At 40.2% G+C, this 26,935-nt stretch overlaps 1 protein-coding gene across 2 annotated transcripts in view; it reads right to left on the minus strand.

Moving 5' to 3' along the window:
- SMOC2 (SPARC related modular calcium binding 2) overlaps positions 1-26,935 on the minus strand; it is a 177,446-nt gene that overhangs the window by 7,681 nt on the left and 142,830 nt on the right. The window contains exons 10-12 of one of the 2 annotated variants that reach the window (XM_034765188.1): positions 6,619-6,721; positions 3,791-4,065; positions 1,843-1,923 (exon numbers count right to left, since the gene is read on the minus strand). In XM_034765188.1, coding sequence (XP_034621079.1) covers positions 1,843-1,923; positions 3,791-4,065; positions 6,619-6,721 — 459 coding nt within the window. The remainder of the gene's footprint in view (positions 1-1,842; positions 1,924-3,790; positions 4,066-6,618; positions 6,722-26,935) is intronic. The other variant, XM_034765189.1, reaches the window with a different exon arrangement.

Below are 26,935 nucleotides of genomic sequence, written 5' to 3' on the forward strand. Positions count from 1 at the left end.
GTATTGCTTATGGCAAAAATAAGAGCATTCTAGAGAACAGGAAGCCCCCATTATGAAATGTCATTCTTAGGAGCAATATAACATTATTTTTTCATAAGTGAGATCCTCCATTTCAAGCATCTCACTAAAAAGTGCATTTTCTTCTTTCCCCTCCTAATAACAAAGCTGCCTCTTTATTGGAGTGACTTGAAAGCTGAATAACTGGATTCCTTCCCAGTAAATATCTGACATTTGTTTAGTGAGTGTTGTCATCTATTCAATTAATGTTGGACATCTCAAACTCATTTATTTATTGCTCTGAATTTTATTCTAATCTCCCACAAGAACAAAGAACATGGAAAACGGATGGCTGTCTGGAGGCGTTTCCTTTTATTTTTAAACACTACCCCACAGTGTTTGCCCCATCACCCAGCAGGGATCATTATGATTTAATTTATAAAGGGGAATTTTGTCACTTGCCCGTAAGAGGCTATGCAGAAGCATATGTAAGGGGACTGTTGTCCCCTTACTAACATTCAGTGGGGATGTTTTGGTTGGCTAGCTCCCAGCACTAAAAGGGGAAGGGTCGATGGCAAATCAGGAGCCTGACAGTCCCCAGGAACAATGGGGAGAGGCCAATGCTCCAGATCAGCCTGATTGACCAGGTGGGCAGGCTAATCAGGAAGTCAGGGGGGTCCCGTCCTCTGTGTGAACTGGAATGGCCTGAGTCAAACAGAATGGGGCCGAGCTAAGGAGAGAGCAGGGGCTCGAGCTAAGTTGCTGGACGCAGAGCTGCAGCCCCAAAGCCAGAGCACAGCCCAGAAAGAGCAGACGTGCCCTGGGAGGCGAGCTGTAGCAACCAGAGCCAGAGGGGCCAGAGAACCAGCCCAGGGAGCTGAAGGCAGAGGAGCAGCAGCAGCTGTTCTGAGGCAGAGCGGAGCTGGAGCTGGAGCAGTCCGGAGCTGGGTGCGGTGAGCAGCTGGGGAGAGTGAGGGGGACCCTGGGCAGTGGGCCCAGCGCAGGAAGATGCCTCAGCCAAGAGGCTCTGCAGGCCAGACTTGGAGGGGGATCATAACCCCAACTGGGCAGGGGCGATGCTGGGAAAAAGGGTCCTGCCACCTAGAGCCTGAGAGTGTGTGGCCACCGCCAGAGCAAGTGTCCAACCCACAGCATCTCTGCAGCACAGCCAGGGCTTGAGAAGGAGGCCTGGGACCAGACTGTGAACTGCCCTGACGTTCCAGAGACACTGTTTGTGATGTTCCCTGCCACAGAGCGGGATGATGTTTTCCTTTAACCTTTCCCATTTTTCCTTATTCTTTTTTAAAATTAATTGTTAATTAAACAACTTATATTTGCTTTAAATTGTATGAAATGATCAGTGGGTCAGGGAGGTGCCCAGTGCAGAGAAAGTACCCCGGAGTGGGGACACCCTAGCCCCTGTCCTGGGTGACCACAGCAGGGTTGGTGGTCGAGTCCCCCAGGAATCCTGGGCCCAGCCTTGTTGGGGTTTACAAGGACTCTGCCAGACAGGAGAGTGGAAGGGGAGTCCTCAAGGGCAGGGAGGCCTCTGGGTAAAGGAAGTGGGAGCAAGGACTCAGATCCTTTTGCTAGCCCACTTCACCGGGGTAGTGCAGAAGCCAGGAAAGTTCCCCACAGTAGCGGGACCATTCCCCCGCTTACACATATATCCAGATTGCTAATCTGAATGCAGGGAGGAAAGCAGGCTTCATGGAGTCTCAATTCCCCCTGCCATTGGAAGTGAGTAGGTGGAGGGGGGGGTACAGAGTAGATGGAACCTTAGTTTTGACTCCTAACATGCTGGCCAGCAGAGTGAGCTGGTGCAATGGGGGGAGAAACATGTACCCTGTAAATGGCTGCTGGAACTTGCTTCCTGCTGGAGCCAAGGGGAACCAAGGTAGGAATTGTGATCCTCTGGTTTTATATCTGTTGATAGAAGAAATGGTGTCCATGTGGCAAGTGTAGCACCCATTCAAGATTATGGAATCATCTGTACACATCAGGCCTAATTCTCTTCTCTTACACCAGTGTAACTCTGCCTTCAGTGAAGTCATTCCCATTTTACACTGGAGTAAGTGAGAGAAGAATCGCCTCGTAAAAAAAAATTCAGTGGCTTTTTTTTTTTATTTTTGTCAAATTTTCTTTGACATTTTTGATTTGACAGAAAACCAGCAGTTTCCAGCAACCAAAATCCATTGGGCAGAGCATAGGAGACTGAGTAAGGAAAACTGGGTTTTAGACCAAGTCCCATCGCTGACTTGCTGCGTGTCCTTGGTCAAATCACTTAGGGCTTGTCTTCACATACAGCACTGCAGCGGCGCAGCTGCACTGATGCAGCTGTAGCACTTTAGTGAAGACACTCCTACACTTGGGAGAGCTTCTCCTGTCAATTAGTTAATTCACCTGCCCGAGAGGCAATAACTATGTCGATGGGAGAATCTCTCCTGCCGACATACCTGTCTTCACGGGGCTAGGTCAGTATAACTACATCACTCGGGGGTGGATTTTTCACCCTGAATGACACAGTTATATTGATATAGGTCAGTAATGAAGACCTGGCCTTAGGGCCTGGTCCTCATTTAAACTAATACTGCTGTGCACTGCCTGGTAGTGCAATGGGACCTTAAAGTAGATGTAAATGGATAAATTGTTACATTTGCACCTTTGTACACAGCCAGAGGAGTGTATAGCAGCCTTAGTGTAAATGAGAACCGTGCTGTTGACTTTAACCAAGCTGTTAACTTTCTATTTTAATCTCTGTAAGGTGGAGATAATGATACTTCTGTACCTTTGCTCAATGATTTTTAGATCTGCTGTATAGGTGAAAAGTACTTAGTATTATTATTATTCAACCCACAGAAAATATACTGGATTAGATATGTTTTATGAAATCCATTTGTCTGCTAATACCCAGTTTCCTTTATGACTGCAATCTACCACTGTTACCCTATTTTCTCTGACCTACAATGTCTGGTCATGAATAAAAGCTGTATGGGGAACAATTTGTTTTTGACAGAAGTTTCCCAATCAGCATGTTCCTCTCTTTCCTTATCACACTTGTGATAGCTTTGTTTACTGGTCTTTGACTGGGGTCCCTCTTCTATGTTCTTAAAAATACTAAGCAAACTATTCAGCTATTCTCCATTCACATTTTAATTACAGCCTCTTATAATATAAAACAAGTGTATAAACAGAGACTTTCTCTTCCACTTTCCAGCATTCTCAGGGAAGCTGTGGGTGATTTCCTCAGTGCTCCAAGGATCTTCAATTATTTGACTCCCTCTCCATCGATTCTCAAAGTCTCTGTGTACCAGCAACCATTCTGCCTGCTTGATGGAGGGATGGACACACTTTCTTCAGAGCCATTCAGTGGTGCTCTAGAAGCTACTAGAAAGTGAAATAGTTTGCTTCCTTCCATAGCAAGACACCAAAGAACAAGCAAATGTATCTTCGTCATAGCCAGAACATGTTGTTCCGCTGGAGTGACTTTCTAGTGGAATCTAGTACTAACTTGCCCTCTTTGCCTTCCCCCCTAATAACTTCAACAGGTTAGTATTTGGTGATCAGAGAGAGAGGCTATTGTCTTTGTTGGGACTTGAACTGTTGACCATCTGATACAAAAGCACCAAACCTTTCTCTTGAACTAAAGAACCTCTATTAGCTAGTCATAGTTGCCATCACCATTTTTATACCTTTTGCAGGATTCCCAGAGGCTGTGGCCTATCAACTATAACCATAATCTCTGCCCGATCAAAAAAATCCAGTTAAAAGGATAGTTAGAAAAGGGTCTTACTGTGGCGTTTCTTTGTGTCTGCTTTACCTTCTTCTTTTGTTACTCCCAGACAACCCATTAATTCTTGAACTGATAAGGATTTGTCATTGTTCACATCACAGTATTCTACAAACTTCTTCACACATTTTTTGGGCTTTGACTTTTTTCGCAGGAATCTCTTGAATGGCTTGATTTCCTTTTTGCCAATATCGCCACTGGAATTTTTATCAAGTTGTTTGAAATACCAGTGGACCACTCTCTCTTCCAGAGTATGATTTGGATCAGGTTCTGAAAGCCTGCAATGCGAACAGAACATTAAGCTTTACATTTGATCACACAATCCTCTTATGTTACTTTTATGAATCATTAGATTAGTATTAGTAGATAAGGGTATTTTAGTGAGGTAGGGTGACTTGAAAAACCATTTGTGACTAACTCTTGATGTCCTGAGGAGTCCAGGTTTTACAAGAGCTGCAAATGAATACCATTATTATACAGTGATCACACTTAAATTTTTTTGGTGGTTTGAAAGTTTTAAAATGGTGAATCAGTAAAAATGTTCATATTGGTGCAAACATTTTATATATGACCATTATAAATCACACATCCCTACCACTGGGGAGCTGAGACTGGAATTCTGGTTCTGCTGCAAATTCCAAGTCTCTGCCACCTAAACTAAAGAAGACTGTCCATAGAGGCTAACAATAGCACGTCCCTTATATTCTGTGATGCAGCAACTAGAGGGCACCATCGCACAGATACACACAAAGCCAATCATGATTCAAGGATGCTGACAGGAGCCAGCATCAGAAAGAAAATGCAGGCAGGCAGATGAGAATAAAGACAAATATGTATAATTTCCTGTTTATCTGGGGAAAATGATGATGCTAAAATATCTTCCTGCCATAAAGAAGGGGAAGTACAGGAATTAATAATTCTTGTCTCTGTTATGATTTAAGTATACAATCACAGAAGACACATGGTTACCACAGAAAAATATTGAGTGAGTGTGTTGTGGAATCCAGAGGCTAGAAGCCATGGTGTCTTAGAAATAACTCTGTCTTTTCCAGAGAGTAGAGGAATGGTCACAGCATGATTGCTCTGCTGAAAAACATATATGAGATGTATGGATGGCAGGACATTACAGTGTATTAAAAGAAAGGAACCAGTGTTTCACTTGGCATAAAAGCCACTTCTAAGATTTATGAATTGAAACTTCTCATTTACAAACTCTACACAGAGAAATGGAAGTTATTGCTTTCCTTCCCATGGCTTATTTAAAAATTTCCATTGCAGAGATTCAAATGAGGTGCTTAATTGACTGACCTTATTGCTTTTGACCAGTATATTCTTTTAGCATCTCCCACTCTCATCGCTATTTCAATATGCTGAATGCTAAATGCTAGCGACTCCAAGTTCTTTTTTGAGTGGTAACACCTAATTTAGATTACATCACTTTTTAATTTACAGTTGAGATTATTTGTTCCAACATGGATTACTTTGCGCTTATCAATATTGAATTTCATCTGCCATTTTGTTTCCCAGTCACCCAGTTTTGTGAGATCCCTTTGTTACTCGTCATAAAGAGCTTTGGACTTAACTGTCTTGAGTAATTTTGTATTGCATACAAATTTTGCCACTTCACAGTTAATCCTCATTTCTAAATCATTTACCACTTCCCATTATGAAAACTGACCATTTATTCCTACCCTTTGTTTCCTATCTTTTAACCAATTACCGATCCATGAGAGGACCTTCCCTCTTATCTCATGACTGGTTAGTTTACTTAAGAGACTTTGGTGAGCAAAATATGATCCTAATCCATTAATTTAGTCTAAAGCAGATAAAGGAAAATCTGAAGATAGAAATAAATGGGTAAAGGATACCACCATGGAAAGGAGAAGAACATCAAAACACAATGGCTTACTGGATCAGACAGTCAGTGTAGTCCAGTATCTTGACTCCAGCTGTGACCCATGATGGATATTTTAAAAGAAAGCATAAAATCCCCATAATGTGTTTGAATAGTGCAATACTATAAATTCGTTCCTGACTCCAGATAGGTAAGCAGCTTGTACCCAGAAGCCTGAAGATTGTTAGTACTTAGGCATTTAAATCCTGCCTACTCTATCTGCAGACATCCATTTTTAGAAGAAACCAGGTAAAATTGAAAGGAAAACAGCCCACTTTCTTCAAGTGAATCATAGAATCATAGACTTTAAGGTCAGAAGAGAGCATTATGACCATCTAGTCTCACCTCCTGCACAACACAGGCCACAGGATCTCACCCACCCACTCCTGTATCAAACCTATGTCTAAGCCATTGAAATCCTCAAATCATGGTTTAAAGACTTTAAGGTGCAGAGAATCTTCCAGCAAGTGACAGGTGCCCCACACTGCAGAGGAAGGTGAAAAACCCCCAGGGCCTCTGCCAATCTGCCCTGGAGGAAAATGCCTTCCCGACCCCAAATATGGTGATCAACTAAACCCTGAGCATGTGGGCAAGACTCACCAGCCAGACACCCAGGAAAGAATTTTAGTAAGAAAACAAAAATTAGGACTGGGGTGACTTATTGACTTGATGCTGTACTGATGGTGAGAATTCAGACACCAAAACAACAACAACAAAGGCTTTAAGTTTCTGCCTTGTGTATACAACCCATGATATTTTTGCAGGAGACATTCCCCAACAGTTCTAATGGAATCTGTTATCACTTCATGGAGGTAGAAATAAAATTGCTTTTTAAAAGGTTTTGTTTTGTTTTGTGTTTAAATTTCCAAATGTAATCAGAATTCTTTTTAAAGGCACACACTACAGATCCATTTCCAATCACCCAAGTGAAACCCACCTGCTGGAAGACAATGATGGATCGGAGACTGCGTGGACCATATCGGTGGAGAGTGCATCCAGAACACTGGTCAGGAACTCATTCTTCTTGGCCCCTGGACAACCTAGGAGGGAAACAGAGTTTCCTTTTTCTTGTGTTTTATTTTCCATATAATAATTTAACTCCAAAAATATTTCTTTGTTAGAGATGGACCTGAACCAGAACACTATATTTAAGCCCTCCACACACTTTGGGCAAGTTCACATCCTGGTCTAGGTCCAAATTTCTAGACTCAGGCCCATCTCTATATGATGGATCAGACCCAGAAAACAGATCCAATGACCTTTGAAGTCAGGGGAGTCTGGATTCAGATCTAGCCCCCACGGTTTGGATGCTTCCCCTTTTATCTCAAGATTTTTTTTTTGTTTTATTTTTTAACGTAAGTTCTCTGTTGGTGTGATATGTTGAAAAAAACAGTCATTTGACATTTGTCCATCAGACAGTTTGACAATGCAGGGTACAAGCTAAGTAGCATGACCTTGGTTTTAGATGCCCTCTTTTGCTATTCTTAAAAGTGTTGATCATCACCACTGTGGTTTGCAGTTAATCTCTTTGTGCCTCATTTTGCCATTTGTGAAATGGGGACAATACTTCTTTTGTCCCACCTTTTGCCTGTTTCATCTATTTAGATTGTAAATTCTTCAGGGAGAGAGACTGTCTCCTTTACAGCACCTAGCAGAATGGGGCCCTGATCTTGGCTGGGACCTCAAAGTGCTGCTGTGATACTACTTAATAATAATAAAGTCACTGCCTCAGGGAGCTAATGCTCTAAAATAAATTGACAGCACAGTTCAGAACTTCAGGTGCATAGTTCACCGGACAAAAATAAACTGGAAAATCCAATCTCAAAGCAGTGCATCTGGAGTGTAGGGATTCAGCTGATAATCTGACAGTTGTTGACAGATTGATTTTTCACTTACACAATCCACCTGTTTCATTTCCCAGCCCTCCCCCATTCCCGGGATCCTGATCCAAACTTCATACTTTCTCCTATCTCTGTAAAGGACTGAACTAAACTCCAGCATGAGCCAAATACCCACATACTTTGCGGAGGAGACAGGGGACTGAAATCCATATTTTGCAACTCAAACCTATCTTTAGTATATTAATGGTAAATACTTTAATGGAGGCCCAGTTACTCCAGTGTTCTTCCACAAAGCAGAAGAGGGGAATGCGTAGAAGGCTTGTGGGGAAGGAAGATGAGTGTATCAGTTGGGATTCATTACTTTATTACACTTCACAATGGCCCCTCAAGAAGGAGGTGGGATTATCTGTGACTGAAAAGCTCAACCTTGTCTGGCAAGTTATTGTTTAATATGTCCTGTGTTGATACAAGGAAATGAGCTGCTGTTATATTAGCCCTGAGCAGTGGCACAGTCAGAATGGGTTAAGCTGTTTCGTTGTTGTGTGCAGCAGCAGAAGCCACTGCATATTATGTCTAATACATTTATGCAGTTACGAATTCCCTGTCTTATATATTTCCCCTTGGTACTGGGACAATTTTATTCACGTAAGATGCATATAACAGAAATTCACTGAAGGAAGTTGCATTATACTAAAGGCACATATCTGAAACCAAATGTGACTCTCTTAGAAGAGTTCCTCTTTGCTTTAGTCATTCTCCACTTTCCAGTGAACACAATCTGAGACCTGAGGCAGTGCTTATGGAAAATAAAATCACTAAGGAAGAAAAATTAACAGGGTAAACAATAGCTTGAGATGACTTGATTCTCCCCCCCCCCCCCCCTTTGTCTTATTTTTAATATCCAAATTGGTTAATTTAGGAGCTACATTTCAATTTTTTCATGTCACTTTGTAACAACTTTGACACATCGCGAAGAAACAAAGGTTATGGTTAGGAATGTTTTCCAGTGGCTGTCCATCCAGCTGTCAAACACACATAATGTACACACACAAATTCAAAAATCAGACATTAGCAATTCATGTGAGGCAAAGCTAGACAAGAAATAAATCAATTTCTTAATTCACAAGAAATTACAAAAACAAAAAACAAAACAAAACCCTCTCATAGCTACAGGCCAGCTACAGGCAATTTTGCTTAAAATGAACTGGGGTTCCTAATTGTGTGTTTCATAAAAATGCAAGCGCAGTTGGACAGTAATCTGTGTAAAGAAAAAACCTTACTGTTAAAACAAATAACTTGTTGCTGTGAAACATTCTCAGTTATAGCTCTGCTACTTAACATGAATTGAAACCACACAAAATCCTCACCATTTAAGCAAGGAGCAAATATTCAGTTTCTCCCAATTATAACTTTTGCTGATGTGAGGGCAGTTACACGGTAATCACAACATAGTGAAACCTCTGTTCTCTGCAGGTGTTATCAACTCAGAATAATTCTCTGGGGGCCTCATGCTGTGCTTTAATTTCCCACAAGCTTGTGGCTAAAATGGCAGAGCTAGGGGGATGTTTAGTTGGATTGTAATGAATAATTCACTCTCAGTGGACTGCATGCCGAAAGGGGAAGGCTAGTTTGTTATGATGGTCTTATGGCTTTTACTATGGTATACTTGCTTCAATTTCTTTTTGTACTGCTGCCTATATTGTGTGGGTTTGACAGTTTACATAAATAATTTGTTGTTAAAGGACTGAATTTGAAACCACATGGTATTACACTCTAAGGTTAGGCCTTGGAGACAAGAGTTCAGAGATGTAACACAGAATTAAGTGTTTACTTTAGGGATAGTTTTACCCACAATTACGTTCTCCAGTCAAATATAGAATAGTCCTTAGAAACCTTGAACCATCAAATACATACCACACATGACAGGAACACACAAACACCTCACTTCAGCTAGAAACACAACAATATAAAAGCAATTAAGCAAAATTTATTTTATATTTATGCATACACGCATGTGTGTGCACACATATACAGATCTCTATATAAATATGTCTCCCCTTAGAATTAGCTCTGTGGAGCACCAGCCTTAGTGAACTAAAGTAGAGTATTATCAATCTCAAAAGAAAGTCTTTTGCAGTGCACTTACAGGAATGAGTAGAAAAGTGTGTTTGTTCACTGCTGTAAAAACGTCTAAATGGTTAAAAAAAGCTAATTAGGGAGAGGAGTCATTTGCTGTATTCACACTAACCTTCCTGCTGTGTCAGCAACCCAGGAAATTGTATCTTGAGTTATTTGTCTGAAGTCTGATAGCATTTAACTTGAGCATGAGGATTTTTACTTCCCTTTTGTTTGTTAATATTAACATAGGGCTAAATCTCGTCCCTAGAAGCTAGTACCCGACACTTACTGAAATCCCTTTGAAGATTATAGATGCTTTTCCATGTGACAAGACTTAAACAGGCCGAAGTCTCTTGTCACTTGTACCTATGTAGCCCCCTTGACTTCAGTGGGGTTGCACAAGTATAACAGAGAGCAAAGTTCGGCAGAGTGTGCTTGTTAGTGTTGGTAGTTTTATATAAAAGATTGGAGGTTTGCTTTTGTTCAGGTAAGTAATGGAAAATTCCTGTCTGTCTAGGAACTTTGTGTGACCTGTATCCGTGTGGTATTTGAGCACCTCCTAATTTGTGTCCCCTGGTTCAATGCCTTAACCACAAACCCACCCTTCTTCCCTTTTGGTGAAGTTCACCTGTAGTGCAGAGGGCCAGGCAAGGTCATTCTCAGCACTTAAACCCTGCAGAGGGGTCACACTAGTGGTGGGCAGGACACTGTTGAAAGGGTCTCTGTGCCAGCCCCACATGGTCCCGTGCATAAGGATGCAGTGAGATAGGATGGGGGTGAGCCAGAGGAGGGCTATAGATCCACTATGCCTTAAAATCCAGTGGCCCCAGTATCTCATGCACATGGCACAGACAGGCTGGGCTGCTAACCCTTTACTGGGAGGTAGATTTCAACTCTCCAGTAAACATATGTGTTTTGCGGGTTTTATGTGAATTTTCTTTGTCTTAATTTAAGAAAATCAGAGAGAATAGTAAATGAGCGGTAGTAAAAGAAATATCTTTTGGGCTCATATATTAAAATCCAAAATATTTAGAGCTTGGAATATATGTCTAATTTTGTTAGTCCAAGTTCATTAGACAGACTACTATGTTACTTATGTGGTTAAATACACTAAAATTAAGGGGTAATGTGAATAACAGATGAGCCAATGAATTAGTTTTTGCAAGTGATGAAATGTTGAAGTTTGACAAAGACATTTTTGATAATGGCAAAAGCAGTTTGCTGAGAGTATATTTTAGCACTATTATTATTCTGGTTATGCAATAAAAGAAGAATCATTAAAATACAATATAAAGTAAAGAGAGTGAAAAACTGTTTTCTTGCCTTATATGGTGTTGAAGGTTAGTGATGCTACTGTCTGTGACTTTTCAGGGATGTAATTTTGAGGATAGAGCATAGGTGAATGGGACTGAAATATAAGAAGCTTCTCAATTGTCATGTAAAATTCAAAGCAAAACTTGAAAAAGTTTGGCGGACTTTATTTATTTATTTATTTTTGGGGCGCACTTCTGTTTCCCTGGTTCTAGATGGAAATTGAAGCAAAAGTACTGACGTACTCAGAGGAAACACTGTTCTTGCTTTACTCTCTGCGTGACTGGAAACAGGGTGTTTTGGAAATTGTTTGAGGCAGTCACTTCCTACACAATATCCAGCCCAGTTTTGCAGTCCTCAGGGGTCTGGATTGTTTGATGAAGCATCTGATATTTTGAATGCTTATGTTTAGCCCAAATGAACCCAAACTCCTGACCTTTTGAGGTTCATCCAGTATTAAATGGGATATAAACTGCAATCTACCCACATGGATCCAATTGCAGGACTGGGACTGCAGTTTATTTTTCTGAAGCTACAGCATGGTGAGTAGGTCAGTAAACAGAGCAAATGTGATACAGAACAATCATAAGGCCCAGGAAAGAAAAATAACTAGGTGCCATTTTTACAGGATTACATTTGTCGGATATACTGTATTTCAAAATCACCTGTCACTGAAGTATGCAAGTGCCATTTCTGATCATAACCACACTTTCTTAAATAGCTTGTCAAATTCAGTTTAATAAAAGCACCATAGCCAGCTGATCCTCTGTGTTGTCACTTAGGATGTCAATTGTTAGGAATGTCAATGTTATTTTGGATGGTGCAATACAGTAACTAAATTTCAATTAAAAACAATTTACTGCTTTTAAGTTGCTTAGGTATTTTTGTCAGGTGGCTATTTCCTTTTAGGAGATGGGTACAAAATAACCACAACAATAATAATAAATTACAACAATTTAAATGTCCATCAAGGGAAAAAAAGCAATTACAAAACAGTATGTTGTTGTAATTCCGGAAATGACATGAGTAGCAAGGTGCACAGTTCTTGGAAATGGAAAAATGGAAGTGTAAGGAAATGCTTAGTGGGGATGATTTCCACATTAATTAATTAGCTTAAGCAGTCTATTCCTTGGAAACCTGCAGGAAAAATGTGGCCTTTGCTGCAAACTGATATTGTACTTTTACCTCCCTGGATATCTCTAAGCGAGACTTTTTCCACTGCAGACGTGAGAATCCCAACTGCATCCACCCTTTGCTAACACAAGCCACAAAAGACTGTATTCAGATACTGGTAATCATCTGCCTTTAAACCAACAGAATGGAGGAAGTTCTGAGTAAAGTTCTCAAATTGATTCAGCCCAGAAACATTTGCATAGATGGTAGCTTTTCTTCAAGATGTGCTGTCTAGGAATGTGTCCTGGGTGAGAGCTGAACCCTCCTACTAGACTATGATCCCCATGTGTTGCAGCACGGTAGTGTGTCATGTAAGATCAGCCACTATTTAAAGAACCTTGTGATATCTCAGCAGTCTGGGGGGGTGTTTCATGGATGTTTTCAGACCCATATAGGAACTGCCTTTTTTGTGAATGCAAATCGGATATGGGGCAAACCCTGCCCCACACCACAAATGGGGGGAGTTCCGTAGATGCAGCAAAATGGGTGCAATTCTGCTGCTAAAGTGGAAGCAGGATTTTTGGAATCAACAAAGAAAGTCTTCACACCTTGTGCCATGTGGATTCCAAACACATTATTGGACAGGAGTAGGGTGAGTTGGGGCAGGAGTTGGGGACACAGATGTCAGACAAGAGGTCTATGGTAGCCACATGGTGCCCTGGGGGTGGGAGAAAGGAAGGATAGACATCATCCACTTGATAAACTCCAATACCCTGGCCAACTTTCTGTTTAATTTATATCAAAATGTTTAAAATAGCCAAAGTTATGAATCAATTCCTCAAATTCATGTTTTAAAATTGAAACCATTTCTAAACCCAAAAGACATTTGAAACTTAATTCCCACCGATTTCAATCATAGCACGACGGTGGAGGGACAGGGGAGGAGGGGAGAGACACACTGCTCCCAGGCCAGTGAGTTATTTAGATTAAATTTTACTCCAGAGTGAGTTTTTGCAGCACTGATTAAAATGGGGATTTACAAACTGGAAATGCTGCCAAAAATTGAGCTAAAGCAAGAGCTAGCAGGAACCGCTAAAATGTTACTTTACCATGGAATGGGCTAATCCTTGGAAATCTGAAGTGTTGATAGAGCCTTAGCTTGGAGCTGGCATTTGTGTTACCTTCATGGATACCTGACACTAAATTTGACAGCTTGTGGTTTCAGATCTCAGTGGCTAATCTTTAGTTAAAGAAAAGAAACTGTGAAATGACTAAAACAAAGGAACAAAGAAAAGGCCTACAATTGCTCAGTGCAGTGGTTTTACACGATGTGATCTTATGCAGTATTAAGACTACCTCAGCTCCCCTGAGGTCAAAGGGAGTTGAGGGTGCCTTGGCATGTTGTGGGATCAGGGACTACATCAGCAGACTGAATTCATTTTTTAAAAAGTGAAGGTCAACTAACTAATCAGCATCCAAATAACTACTGCAGGCCAATAACAGAGGTCTGGTTAGTTGTGTTGGGCTTTCAAACTAGCCTTTGAAAATTGGCATCTGTGTAGAATGGATCCCTGGAGCCAAATACAATATAGTGTACTTTATTAAACAATAAACTGATGTTTACATCACATTGGGTGTTTGACTTTTACCCACAAAAAGCAGGGAAATTCAGAGTTAAATCTGACACTGTCCTTAACTTGGCTTCTGTGCAATAAGAATTAAGGAAATGGATACATACTATTTGGCAGCTAAGAGCCTGCAATGACAGAAGCACAATAAGGTAAATTAAAGATGGAGATGAATGAAATTATGGTTCTAAAGTGTATGCCTACCAGGCTGCAGTGCAGCTGACTTAATGTGAAGTAATTTACAGTGTGCAGTTTGTTTATTAAATGTCTCAGATAGTATTACAGTAGGATGATCCAGTTACATGATGGCAATCCATTATGGATTACTAGGATGCTTTCTCCACTGGACCACTAATCTGTATGTTAGGTTAAGCATGCCTCCTTGCATCTTCTCAGTGGGAATGTCCTTCAGGAATACCAATTATTGCATTTATTCCTGCATGTGTGCACAATAGTGCCTTCCCAACATCTTCAGCAACAGTAGCAGTTTTAAAACTGGTGGCACTTTCAAACACAGTGCTGCTGGGCAGGTGCAACTTTAACAGTACTGAGGGAAAGGAAGTGAAGAAAGAGAGAAAGGAGAAAACTGAGCTGGGCATTCTGTGTGGGGGTGGAGGACAGAGAAATCATGAAAGAGTGGCACACTCATTTCAGTATAAAATGCTTTTCATTTAGTTAACATTGACCCTTTATCAACTTAACTAATGAATATAAAGGCATTTTATACCAGAATAAGAGTATCCGCACGGATTTAAACTGAAATAACTGATATTTTTTGTTCCATTCAGCATGTACATAAGCCCTAAATCACAAGAGCATACTAAACCAATACAAGGCAGGTTTAAATTGCAGTGAATGTTTACACACAAGGTTGTGGAATGTCAAAAGCTAATCTACTCCTTGGTCAAAAACTGAAGATGACAGAAGCAATACAGAATCAGCAAAAGCCCCTGAACCTTTAAACATGTTTAAGCCTGACTTGTTTCAGTTTAGCTTGTGCCTGCTAATTACAGGGGCAAGTGAGGTTTAAACCAATATAAGAATGTTCAGAAATGGTTTGCTTGGGTTTAAGTAGATTTGTTTGCAAACAGATTTAAATTACATTGGTGCAATTTTTTTGTGTGTAGACAAGTCCAAAGATTTAAGCAGAGAAGGGAAAGAATAGTGTGTAGTAACTGAGGATGAAAGAGAGACACGGTGGATAGTAAAGAGGAGGAAGGAGGACGACAAAGGAACAAAAGAAAAGGGAGAGGCCATGCACAGAAAGTAAGAGGGAGGAGTAAAAGAGGTAGAGAAGTACTGCAAGCTCCAAGCGAATTTCAGCAGACAGACATTCTGTGCTCTAATACAGACACCTTTGGCAGTGCAGACATTGAGTTAAAGGGATTAACATGTTATCAATCAGCTGGGAGGAAGAATTTAATCAGAAAAATGTGAATGATAATTGTGAATTGTCTAAGAACACTTTACTAGGTGCCAGAAAGCCATATTGGTTAAAAAAACAACCCCAAAAAACAAAACATCCCCCTGGTTTAGAGAGGAAGTGAAGGCAGCTATAAAGAATAAATAATATTTAACAAATGGAAGAAAGGGGAGGTTGATAGTAATGAACATCTATCAGAATTGGGAAAATTGATAAGGGATGGAAAAGGAACAGAAGAATAAATCTATGACAAGCAGAGTTAAGGACAATGAAAAGAAGGTTTTTAAGTATATTAGAAACAAAAAGAGTCTTAATAATGGTACTGGTCCATTACGAGAGGGAAAAGGTAAAATTATCAATAATAATGCATAATAGGCAGAAGTGTTCAATAAATGTTTCTCTTCTGTATTTAGGAAGAAAACAGAAGATGTAGTCATAACAACACTCTTTCCATTCCACTTGTATCTAAGGCAGATATTAATCTGCAGCTATGAAAGTTAGAAGATTTTAAAAATCAACAGGTCTGGAGAACTTGCATCTAAGTGTTAAAAGACCTGGCTGAGGAGCTCACTGGACTATTAATGCTGATTTTCAATAAGATTTGGAACATCGGGGAAGTTCCAGAAGATTGGAGGAAAGCTAATGTTGTGCCAATATTTTAAAAGGAAATGGAATGATCCAGGAAATTATAGGCATCTCGGTTTGACATTGATCCCAGTTTTGGTGTCCACAATTCAAGAAGGATGTTGAAAAATTGGAGAGAGTTCAGAGAAGAGTCACGAGAATGATTAAAGGATTAGACAACATGCCTTATAGTGACAAACACAAGGAGCTCAATCTATTTTAACAAAGAGAAGATTATGCAGCGAATTGATTAGTCATAAGTACCTACCTGGGAACAAATCTTTGATAATGGGTTCTTCAGTCTAGCAGAGAAAGGTATAATATGGTCCAATGGCTGGAGGTTGAAGCTAGACAAATTCAGACTAGAAACAAGGCATATATTCTTAACAGTGAGTAATTAACCATTAGAACAATTTACCAATGGTTGTGGTGGAGTCTCCATCCTGACCATTTTTAAATCAAGCTTCGATGTTCTCCTAAATTAGTTTGGGAAAGTTCTAGGGCTAGTGTTTATATAGGAGGTCAGACTAGTTGATAACAGTATTCCCTTCTGGCCTTATTTAGTTAAATCAACCTTGGAAAAATATTCATGGTTTTAGAGTTCAGGGAAAAAATGGTTTTGCAAACAGCAACTCCATAAGCTTCACCCATCCTGAATTTAAATGGCCTGATCTAGCACAGTACTTAAGTATATGCTTAACATTAAGCACAAGTAGCCCCAATGAATGTGTTTAATTGCTTTGCTGGATTAGAGTCCAGTGTGGGTTTTGGGGCATATAAAAATAGAGGCAGCATGCTCTAGTAACAAGAGCAGAGGACTGATACTTAGGAGACTTAGGTTCTACATCCAACTCATCCAATGCCTTTCTTAGCTACCTTGGGCAAAAGTAATTAAGTCTTTTTGTGTAACAATTTTCTCATTTATGTGACAAGGATAATATTGACCTATTTCTCAAGAGTTTGATAGGTTCAATTAATATTTGTGAAGTGCTTTACAATCCTTAGAAGGAAAACACTATATAAGAGCTGTATCTTTATATCTTCTAAAGCAGACCTTAATCAAAAATGACTCTTCTGTTCTACAAACTTGTTACCTATTTACCTGTAAATCATATTGTATTAATTGGGGTATAAAATGGGACTCAATGTTATCTTGGCTGTATTAATGTAGCCTGCCTTATATATAAATAGAGATAAAAACAGGGATTGTGGGTGGCTGTGTTGGGCGGTTGGTGAACAAGTCTTTCACTTCTGGTGAACGGGGTTCAAATTCTGGTTTGATCACAAGCCAGTTGAGTCATCTTAATTCCCATTTGTCAGTGTCTCCCAGACCCACGCAATTTGGTATCGCTGGTCTCTGCTCAAGAAAAGGTCAGCAGTCAGATAGATAGTTATATAAGTATGTGAGGTGTGAGGCATGGGAAGTATGACTCATGTCTGCCTATACCAAGTATAGCACAAGCCAGTGCTGTTGGTCCTTATTTTAAATAAAAAAAATACATTTACACCCAGACATTTAGGAATAGATATATTCATTGGCACAACTACTGGAGGAGATGAGGGGAACATGTCTCTTCACATTTGTACCATCTTGATTTCCCCCCCAGGCTGCTACAGTTCTCAGTACAAGTCCCCACAATTTTTGTGTGTGGTTTCATGTCTGTATTCAAATACATTCATATGGGGGAAGGCAGTTACTGTACCTTACCTAATGTACAGTGAACTAGCTTTGTATGTATTCAAACAGTCCTTTTGCATTAAGGAATTTCTAAAGCTTTATAGAGTCAGGCCCCAACGGTCAAATTTTTCATGAAGTTCAGTCCTGATTTGAAATGCTTTTATTTGGAATCGGGAGTCTAGATTTAATAGACCCATTCAGATAACAGTATTATGATAAGAAATACATGTTTCTTTTCTCCAGTATACTGTGGTTTTATTCTCTGCTTCCCAGGGGAGATTTTGCATGGGCTGACCCTAGAGAATCAGACCACTGTGCATCTGTTCACATTGCCTCTTCCCCCTCCAACCTTCCACATGAAGTGACTATTAAGTGAAGTCTGCCTGCACGACACCCCACAGCTAGAGATGAATGATAGCTAGCAACAATAAAGCATTCACCCAGATGCTTAGTGAGGTTTCTAAGCTCAAAGCACAAGCAGCTGAGGAATTTGACAAAACAAGGTTTCACTGTAGAATAAGCAGCCAGTTTTTATTCTCCCAGAACACTCGCGCTTCCCAAATGACCCTGGTTTCACCAAGCCACCTGCCTCTGTCAGGGAAATTAATGAACTTCAAAAGTAAATACAACTTGAGATGAACAGCAAGCCCTGTTTTTATAAACACTGGAAATGCCAGCACCACAGTAGTGCATTTTTTCTTAAACAAGCCATAAAGAGAGCTATAAGTAAAAACATGGCTTCTGAACCTTACATTCACTGCCACTGTATCGTCCATTAATCTTTTTTATAGATTCAGCTGCCAAGTTAGCTGTATGTCTGTGCAATACAGGATTTGATCCAGCAGTTTCACTCCCATAGAACTGTGTGTAGTGTTAATATAGGAGTCAAGATGTATATTTCAAAAAATTCATTTTTATGGATACTTCTGACAAATAATTTGTGTAGTCCCTACTGGGTTAAATATTTCGCAAGGACAATGTATTTCCTGAACAAAATCTTCCATATCCAGTGAGCTTAATCTGCACAAACTTGCCCATAAAACATTTATGTAAATTAGATATGCAGAATGCTAGAAGGTAATGAACTGGCCACGTAAACAATTTGGCTACGTATGTGAGTTTGATGGCTCTGTTTGCCCTAATTCTTTAAAAAAAGAAGCAGCAGCAGCAAGAACAAAGTGAGAAGACAACTAGGGACAAAAAATTACAACAGAGGACGTGTCACCAAAAGAGGAGGATTGCTGACACATAGAAATATATATTTCAACAATTGTCACTACAATTTATAGTCTACAAAAAATAGTAAGTAGGTCAACCCCACCGTTCAGACTGAGAAAACGTTTCTTTTTTCCTGAAAAAATTAGGAAGAGAAAAAAGGAATTAAGGGAACAAAAACTGATTTTGGCAGGAAAGCCTAGGAATGTATCTTGATTTCCATGGGAGCTGGATCTAGCTGACAATTTGACATCAGGGTTGTATATTTAATGCTAATTATTTTTATCTGTGACTCTGGTTAAAATCAATATGTCAATGCCAGCTAGAGCATGAACTCTTCTTAGGTGCTGTTTATGTAGTTCCAATAATCTCAGTCCCTAGGATTCCAGCTGGCGCTCTAATGATACTGAAATAGGCTTTGTTCAAGCAGTTATGAAAACTTTCATCCCATTAAATGACTAAAGAGGGCGGGTTATAGTTATGAGAAATGTCTAATTAGCAGAGCGCCAAGAGCTTAGTACGCCCCATATTGTGTACACACATTCTTCCTTCCAAATGCACAGATTATTATTAGAAGCATCAACTCATATTTTTAGTAAGAGAGGTTCCTGACTTCTAACCAAAAAAAATGTTGAAAAGCCACAGTGATGACTGGAAAAGTTAAATTCACCTTCACACTTAAATATGCCCGCCTTTGTTAATTGGTTTCTACCAATCAAGCTGTATTTTGTGGTGGATAAATACTACTGGGACAGATTCATCCCTGCAGAAACAAGTGCAGAAACATCAATGTGCACCCAATGATGCCTACAGGAAAACTGTGCCAATAGATATTCCTATGCCTTCCCTGGTGAGGAAGCATCTTAAATTCCCATCTGGAGTTCCATGGGAGCCCCTTTGGTTGAGGTTCCCAGGAAGATACAGAGATCAGTACATCTCTCAGCCAAGCTGGCCTTGCTCATTCCCAGGCTGGCCTTAGCCATATTTGGAGCAAGTGTTGGCTGGCTCTAAGTCCCCTGCTGTAGCAGGAGCTGTGGATGGCTTGTACCTCTATAATCCCACTGCAGGCAGACTTTCCACTGTTAGGGGCCAGCAAGCTGATTTCTTCTAAAACAAGCTGGCAGAATCCACAGAGTGAGTCTGGCCCAGTATATTTAAATCTTGGAAAATTCAATGTAGGTATTCCAAACTCCTCCACCACCACCCCTGCAAATAAATACAATAAAAAATTAGCAGCCTTTTTCTGAGGCATTGTTTGCTTTGTACCCTTCTATTTCTGGACAAACTGATCCCATTTATTCCTGGCCTTCTGTGAGTATTTCACTGTTAAAAATTGATGCAGATACAGCGAATATAAGAGTCCTCCACTGTTTATAATTGGCTCTTTGTCGGGAGGGCTGCATATGCTGGGCCAGTTTCTGCTTTCATTTACACCAGTGTAAATCCTGACCAACTTCACTGATTACAATGGAATTATTCTCAATTCAGAGCAATGTAAACAGAAGCAGAATTTGGCCCATAGTTTTTACATTTCTATAATTGTGGAAATGAATAAGAAGATTATACAAATGGGGTGGATTATATAAAATAAAAAGCAAGTAGCTACCAAGCATTCCAGTAAACCCATATCTAGTGAGCTGATTACAAAGCCACTGTTGAGAGAGAGAATATAGAATATCAGGGTTGGAAGGGACCTCAGGAGGTCATCTTGTCCAACCCCCTGCTCAAAGCAGGACCAATCTCCAGACAGATTTTTGCCCCAGCCTAGATGGCCCCCTCAAGGATTGAACTCACAACCCTGGGTTTAGCAGGTCAATGCTCAAACCAATACACACACATGTCTATGTATATTTTATAATCATTTGGATTTAGGCCCTAGCTAAGGTAGTAATGATAAACGGAATTTCTGAGAATTCTGAGGTGATGGTGGATTTGAGATAAGGCAGTGTGCTGAGTCCACTTCTCTCCAGTCTTGGTATTGCGTTAATAAGTAGGACAGCCGCGATACAGAGAAAACTAACGAATGCTGATGATCTGGCCCTTTTGTCTGACAGCAAAGAGGAATAGGTAAATACGGTATCTGAGTAGGCATCTGTGTTTGAAGATCAGTTTTCTTTGCATTTACCTTTAAACTATGAACTTGTGCAAATAGCGAAGGTGGAAGAAGAGCTCATGATTAAAGTTTCAGGAGAGAAGCTGAGTCAGAAGAAAAAAAATGTGTGTACTTAGTGCCATCAGAGAGAGATCTGGAGAATTCTGCATGGGCAGCTGTGAAAAAGGTGGCAGGAGTACTGTGATACCTGCAACTAAGTAACAAATTGAAAGGTAAAGTGTTTGTCCCTGCCTGCTCTATTGTTTGAAAATAGTGGGTTTTAAGGAGATGGAACAAAAGATGATACCGGTAGCATGAAATAGTATACTGAAAAGAATGGCAAGCAAGCGGAGGGTTGACAGAATGTGCATGGAAGAAATTAGGGGGAAGATGAACTATGACAGATTGCAAAAGTGCACATTTGAAGTGGACTGGACACGTGATAAGAATGGGAGAAAAATGAAGAGCAAAGAAAGCATGGAAGGAAGAAGACATCAAGAAAGGGCATGGAAGACCAAAAATAAGATTGAAAAACTCTTCTCTTTAAACTTCTCTTGGCAAAGGACTGGAATTCTAAGACCTACAAACTCATGCCACAGACCAGAAGGAGTGGCAAAAATCATGGACACTGATCATGTGAAAATGGGAAAAGGAGTTGAGAAGTGAAGTGAGAAATGAAGTGGATTATGTTAAGAAGATTTAGAGGAAATAGTCTCAATTTCTTTGGGCTGGTCTACACTGGGGGTGCGGGGAATCGATCTAAGATACACAACTTCAGGTATGGTATTCGCGTAGCTGAAGTCGAAGTATCTTAGTTTGACTTACCTGGCCGTCCTCACGGCGGCAAGTCGACTGCTGCAGCTCCCCCGTCAACTCCGCTTACTCCTCCTGCCGAGGTGGAGTACGGGTGTCGATTCGGGGATCGATTTATTGCCTCTAGATGAGACGTGATAAATCGATCCCTGATAGATCGATTACTACCCGTCTTTCCGGCGGGTAGTGTAAACGTGGCCTTCGTATTCCAAAATAAGGCTTGACAAGGAAAAAAAATCCTGTATATAAGACATTTTGTAAATAGCTGATGTAAATCTGGATGGATAAATTCAACTAATAATTGAGTAAGATTAAAGAAAGTCTGTAGATGTGTTTCTGGAAAGCATGTCACAATTCTTGATAAAGGGGAGAAATAACATAGAATCATAGAAATATAGTGCTGGAAGGGGCCTCGAAAGGTCATCAGGTCCAGCCCTCTGTGCTGAGGCAGGATCAGGTGAACCTAGACAATCCCTGAGAGGTGTTTGTCCAACCTGTTCTTTAAACTTCCAGTGATGGGGATTGCACAATCTCCTTTGGAAGCCTATTCCAGAGCTTAACTACCCTTATAGTTAGGTTAAATGAGGGATCGGCAACCTTTGACACATGGCCCATCAAGGAAAGTCCCTGGTGGACTGGGCCAGTTTGTTTACCTGCAGCATCCACAGGTTCGGCTGACCGCAGTTCCCACTGGCCACAGTTCGCCATTCCAGGCCAATGGGGGCTGCAGGAAGTGGTGGCTAGCATGTCCTTCAACAAACCAGCCTGCTTTCCCTACACAAGCGGCGCCCCAAGTTTGGGAAACACTGCTGTAGAGCTCAGAGGGAGAGAAAAAGCATAGCTAATAAATTTAACATGTAAAAGTGACTTACAGTAGCTTTTCTATGCATTAAAAAATTCATGTCTTCACTGTCCAATATGTTGTGGACTTCCAGGGATAGGAGTTTGCATCATTGGGAAGCTGAGAATCTTTTGTTTCCAGTTAATTATCAGACTTTGTATCTGTCAATAATGCAGGACTGAATATTGCCCAGTTGGGGGTGGGAAGGAATTCTTTGGTAGTGTGTGATTTGTTTGTTTTTTTTGGCAACTCTTTGAAGCGGCTCCCTAGTTGCCCCCGGGTTGTTAGGAGATACCTCTCCCATGTCTTCACTGTACCAGAAATTACAACTGTTTTTCCTGCATTTCTCAAAGCTTAATAGCTGAGGGGAAAGAGTGTCAAAGTTTGTTCAGTGGGGGGTGTGGAAATATTTTAATCTCTTTTGGGTTCCAGTATGATAAGAGGTTCACTCTGCACTAGGATTTTATGCCCAGCACAGATAAGACACCAGTATCTATAGTCTTATTTCCAACCAGCTGTTTCTAAGGGCTCTGTGGTCCTTTAACTCCCTAATACAGACTTTTTTCAAAAGAAAAAAGCCATCTTGATTTCCCCCATAACCTCCTCTGAGCCCCACCCCCCCCTTTTTTTTCTAAATCAAACACACATCTTTCTGCCCTCCCCCTTGGATCCTTTAATAATTTTTAGATTCCGCTATAGAATTAGTATGCACAATTTCATTTCCCCTTTTCCTGTAATATAGGCAAATGATGACTAATTTAATGTGCAGGACAAGTGAGGGGGGATCAGTGTCCTGAATTCTGAAGCTTCTTTGTCTCCAGAGAGAGGTAAGTGCTACATGCTTTTAGGAATCTTTTAAAAAGTCAACAATATTTCTACAGGCTCAATACTTGTCATCAATAAACAGTGCCAAGTGGGTTTCAAGAAGTGCTGGTTTTGGCGGAGTGAAACCCAAGACTTCATTAGACTAAATGGTACTTGGGGCCATTCTTCCTTTTTTTTTTTCCCCCCATAGCCCTTGTGTAGGCAATATGCTTTTTTTAAAAAAAGAGCCACAGCTATACTAGTGTATTTTCCAGGAAACCTTAATGGCTTCTTTAAGTTTACTGGAAGTATTTCTCAACTAAAAAAACCCATTGGTGAGCTAGCTGTTCACTTTTCATCACTGGACTTCTGCAGGAAGAGACATTGGCTTCAATCCAGCTCCCACTGAGGTTCACTGATCTCAGTAGGAGCACCATCCGGCTCTCTCTTATTTCTTGTGGCGGATAGTGAAGTTAGTTTTGATGATCTCCACCTCTAGTGGTCATTCAGTTATAGACTGAAAGCTCCTTTTCACCCCTTTTCAATGGGTGTGGATGTTTCTTTCCTTCTCTTTTTCTTGAATGTCATTTGTTTTTTCATTTGTTTGATGGGTATTTTCAGACCCTTTTGAGTGCTGCTAAGCTGGTAATATACAATATTGTACAGCTTGTGGGGGTTGCTGGTTACAGTCTTTTGTTGTTGACTGACTTGCCATGGCTTTATAATGCTTCTATACCATTGTCTCATTTGGATGTTGATGGCAGTGCTCATTCAGATGTAACTATTAAATCAAATTACTCAAACTGATTCTTACAACATGATTCTTGTGTATGTAAGTAAGCAGCTTTCGAATATGAAGCAGAAATTAATAGAGGAGGTTGGAAAATTTCAAAATTTCAAATATCCCCTCCCTCCTCAAATCAGGAAAAACTTGACACCTTTTTCAATCAGCTCTAAAAATGGACATTCCCATCCTGTTTTCCAGGAGGATATCATTTTAGATGTGTACAGGCTAACAACAAGAAATCTGTTCCTGTACTGTGTTCTAGTTTCTGGATTTAATGTATTACATGCACCCAGAAATTTCCCAGAATTATATGTTGTTGTTTTGGAGGGTGTGTTGTTGGTGGGTTGTTTTTTTTTAAGTTATGCTTTGGTTTTATTGCAAAAGAGGCTTCATTTGGTTTAGCCCAGGCTTCTCACCAAGGAAAAATAGTAATATGCTATATATGTTCATTGCAAGACCTTTATCATAGAAGTCCAGAACTATTAACTCCTCTCCCCCACCCAAAAATATTAGGGGTGAAATCCTGGCCTCATTTAACTCAATGGCAAAATTCCCATTGACTTCAGTGGGGCCTGGATTGCTCCTTATGTCCACATCCTTAATGGCTGTAAATCAGCATAGCTCCATTTACTTGAATGGAGTTTGAGTGATGTCTATTTAGCCCTTTATTTTCCAGGAATAACACACTTTTACTTAACCATAATTTGGTTACTATACCAAAAATACGACCAGAAACTCATTTATCAGAGGGTGGGAGAGTGGATGATGCAAGGGATCACAGCTGTAGACTTGCTCTCTACCAGACTTAAAAAAAACAAACAAACAAAAAAAAACACAACAGGATATATCCTCTCTCCTAGAACTGGAAGGGACCTTGAAAGGTCATTGAGTCCAGCCCCCTGCCTTCACTAGCAGGACCAAGTACTGATTTTTGCCCCAGATCCCTAAGTGGCCTCCTCAAGAATTGAACTCACAACCCTGGGTTTAGCAGGCCAATGCTCAAGGGAAACTCTTCTATTCTAAGGACAAATAAATGACTAAAGGCTTCCTGTCTTAGCATGCATCTGTTTATAAGGTCACTTTCCTGCAACTATATTAGTTGTCCTCCAGAACAGACACATTAACTATGGAATAGAGCAGCACACACTTGGGAAGACTGCAGTATTCAACAGGAGGTCCAGTATGAAAAGCTCTTATGGGAAGGTGGGAGGGCAGAATTTATAAACTTCTCCCTCACTCCGTTCAAATACAGTTTTTAAAAATATGCTGGAAAGCAAATACAGTCAGAATTTATTGCTCCCAATTTAGCCCTTTTAAAATTTACATAACATTTTTTAAAAGTTATTAATTGAGCAGTGAAGGAAATGCTGTGGCCAAGCCAGTAATATCACATTTTAATTAGCCTGCTTTTCTCTTTTGCTACCATTGGCACAGCTCTGTCTTCCAATGGTGCTTTACTGCTAGCTGAATTGCTTTTACTATAAATTTCACTTTGTATTATTCAGTAAACTGTCACTAAACTGGAAGCATTAAACAGTTCTTAAGTTAGTTAGGGTTTTGGTGATTTTTTCAAAATAATCAATGAATGTTAATTGTGGCTGAGATAAATCACTAGTGATATGGCCAGGCCAGCACTGGCTAAGGGGATCAGGACAGGCCATCCAGGAAGCAAGAATACTGAATGAAAGTTACAGAGCCTTGAAAAATAACTACAGGCTTTGGCTTCCTGTATAACCTAAAGCCTAATGTGTTACATTGCTATTACAATCTAGGTATTATATCAAAAAATTGTAACACTTTGTTCTATTTTGTTTTGTTATTGTATTCTCTGTTCTCTCTCTTCTTCAAGTACTGCTCCTTGATCTGCCCATGGTAAGATCAAGAAAATAATGATCAACTAATGAGATTAAAGCCAGATCCTCTTCCCAGCACAAAGCCCAGCTAAACAGGCTGATGAGGACAGAATCCTCTCCCCAGATTCAGCTGCTCTGGAGCTACTATTGCAGACTCAGAGAATGCAGGACTTATGGCTGCTTCAGTCCCATGCTGTGCTAGGGTGTACTGAGCCTTGCTGAGCAATGCTCAGAATACTCCCCAGGAAGTGTGGCTGCTCTGTGCAGACTCTCAGTGTCCTCCCCACCCTGTGCAGTGAAACATTTATTCTACTGCATTCAGAATTTCCACAGCCCTCATTTGTCTCTGCAATCAAACACGTATTTCTTACCTATCTTGCCCTATTGTCTTTAGTGTTCTATTCCAAACTTGCCGTTCATGTGATTTGTACCCAGTTTTAATGTGTGCAAAGGGTAGAGCTGTCACTTCGTATCACTACATTCTATAGTTGTGGATTCAACTTTTAAATAAATAGACTGGTCTCAAACACAAAAAGCATTTACCAGTTATGCAAGTTATCGGTTTTTCTCTTGCTAAGAAGATAGGTATAGGTCTCAGGAAGATAAGTATAGAGCTCAGGCAAAACACTCATCAACTTCACTGGTTGTTTTGCCAGGGAATTTCTAGATTGGGCCCCTTAGAGCTTAAGACTTAGTAACAGAAAGGGATATTTAAAATATTAGCTCAGTCATTGAAAATGTTGGTTACATCATAAAAATATAATCCTCTTACATTCACAATTCAGTGGAGAAAGAAGTGCGCCAGTTGAGCAATTGCCTTGACAATCAGAAACTCATAGGAATATACTCTCTGTTCAGAAATATTCACTTAATTAATGCCTTTAAAAATAAACAAAGTACTAAGCATTAAAACACTTAAGAATGTGTCTGAAGACTGACTGCCATTCAGTGCTGGAACCATTCTACGTGGAGAGGAAGTGAAGACTAACTTATCCCTGTGAAACTATGGGATGAAAATAAATTGCCAACAACCAAAAAAAGCTGTACTTAGCTATGCCGCATTCCTACAAAACTCAAATCATGAGTTTTGTTCTGCACAGTATAAGCTGTTCA

Source organism: Trachemys scripta, chromosome 3 (assembly GCF_013100865.1).
Source record: "Trachemys scripta elegans isolate TJP31775 chromosome 3, CAS_Tse_1.0, whole genome shotgun sequence".
Taxonomy (NCBI): Eukaryota; Metazoa; Chordata; order Testudines; family Emydidae; genus Trachemys; species Trachemys scripta.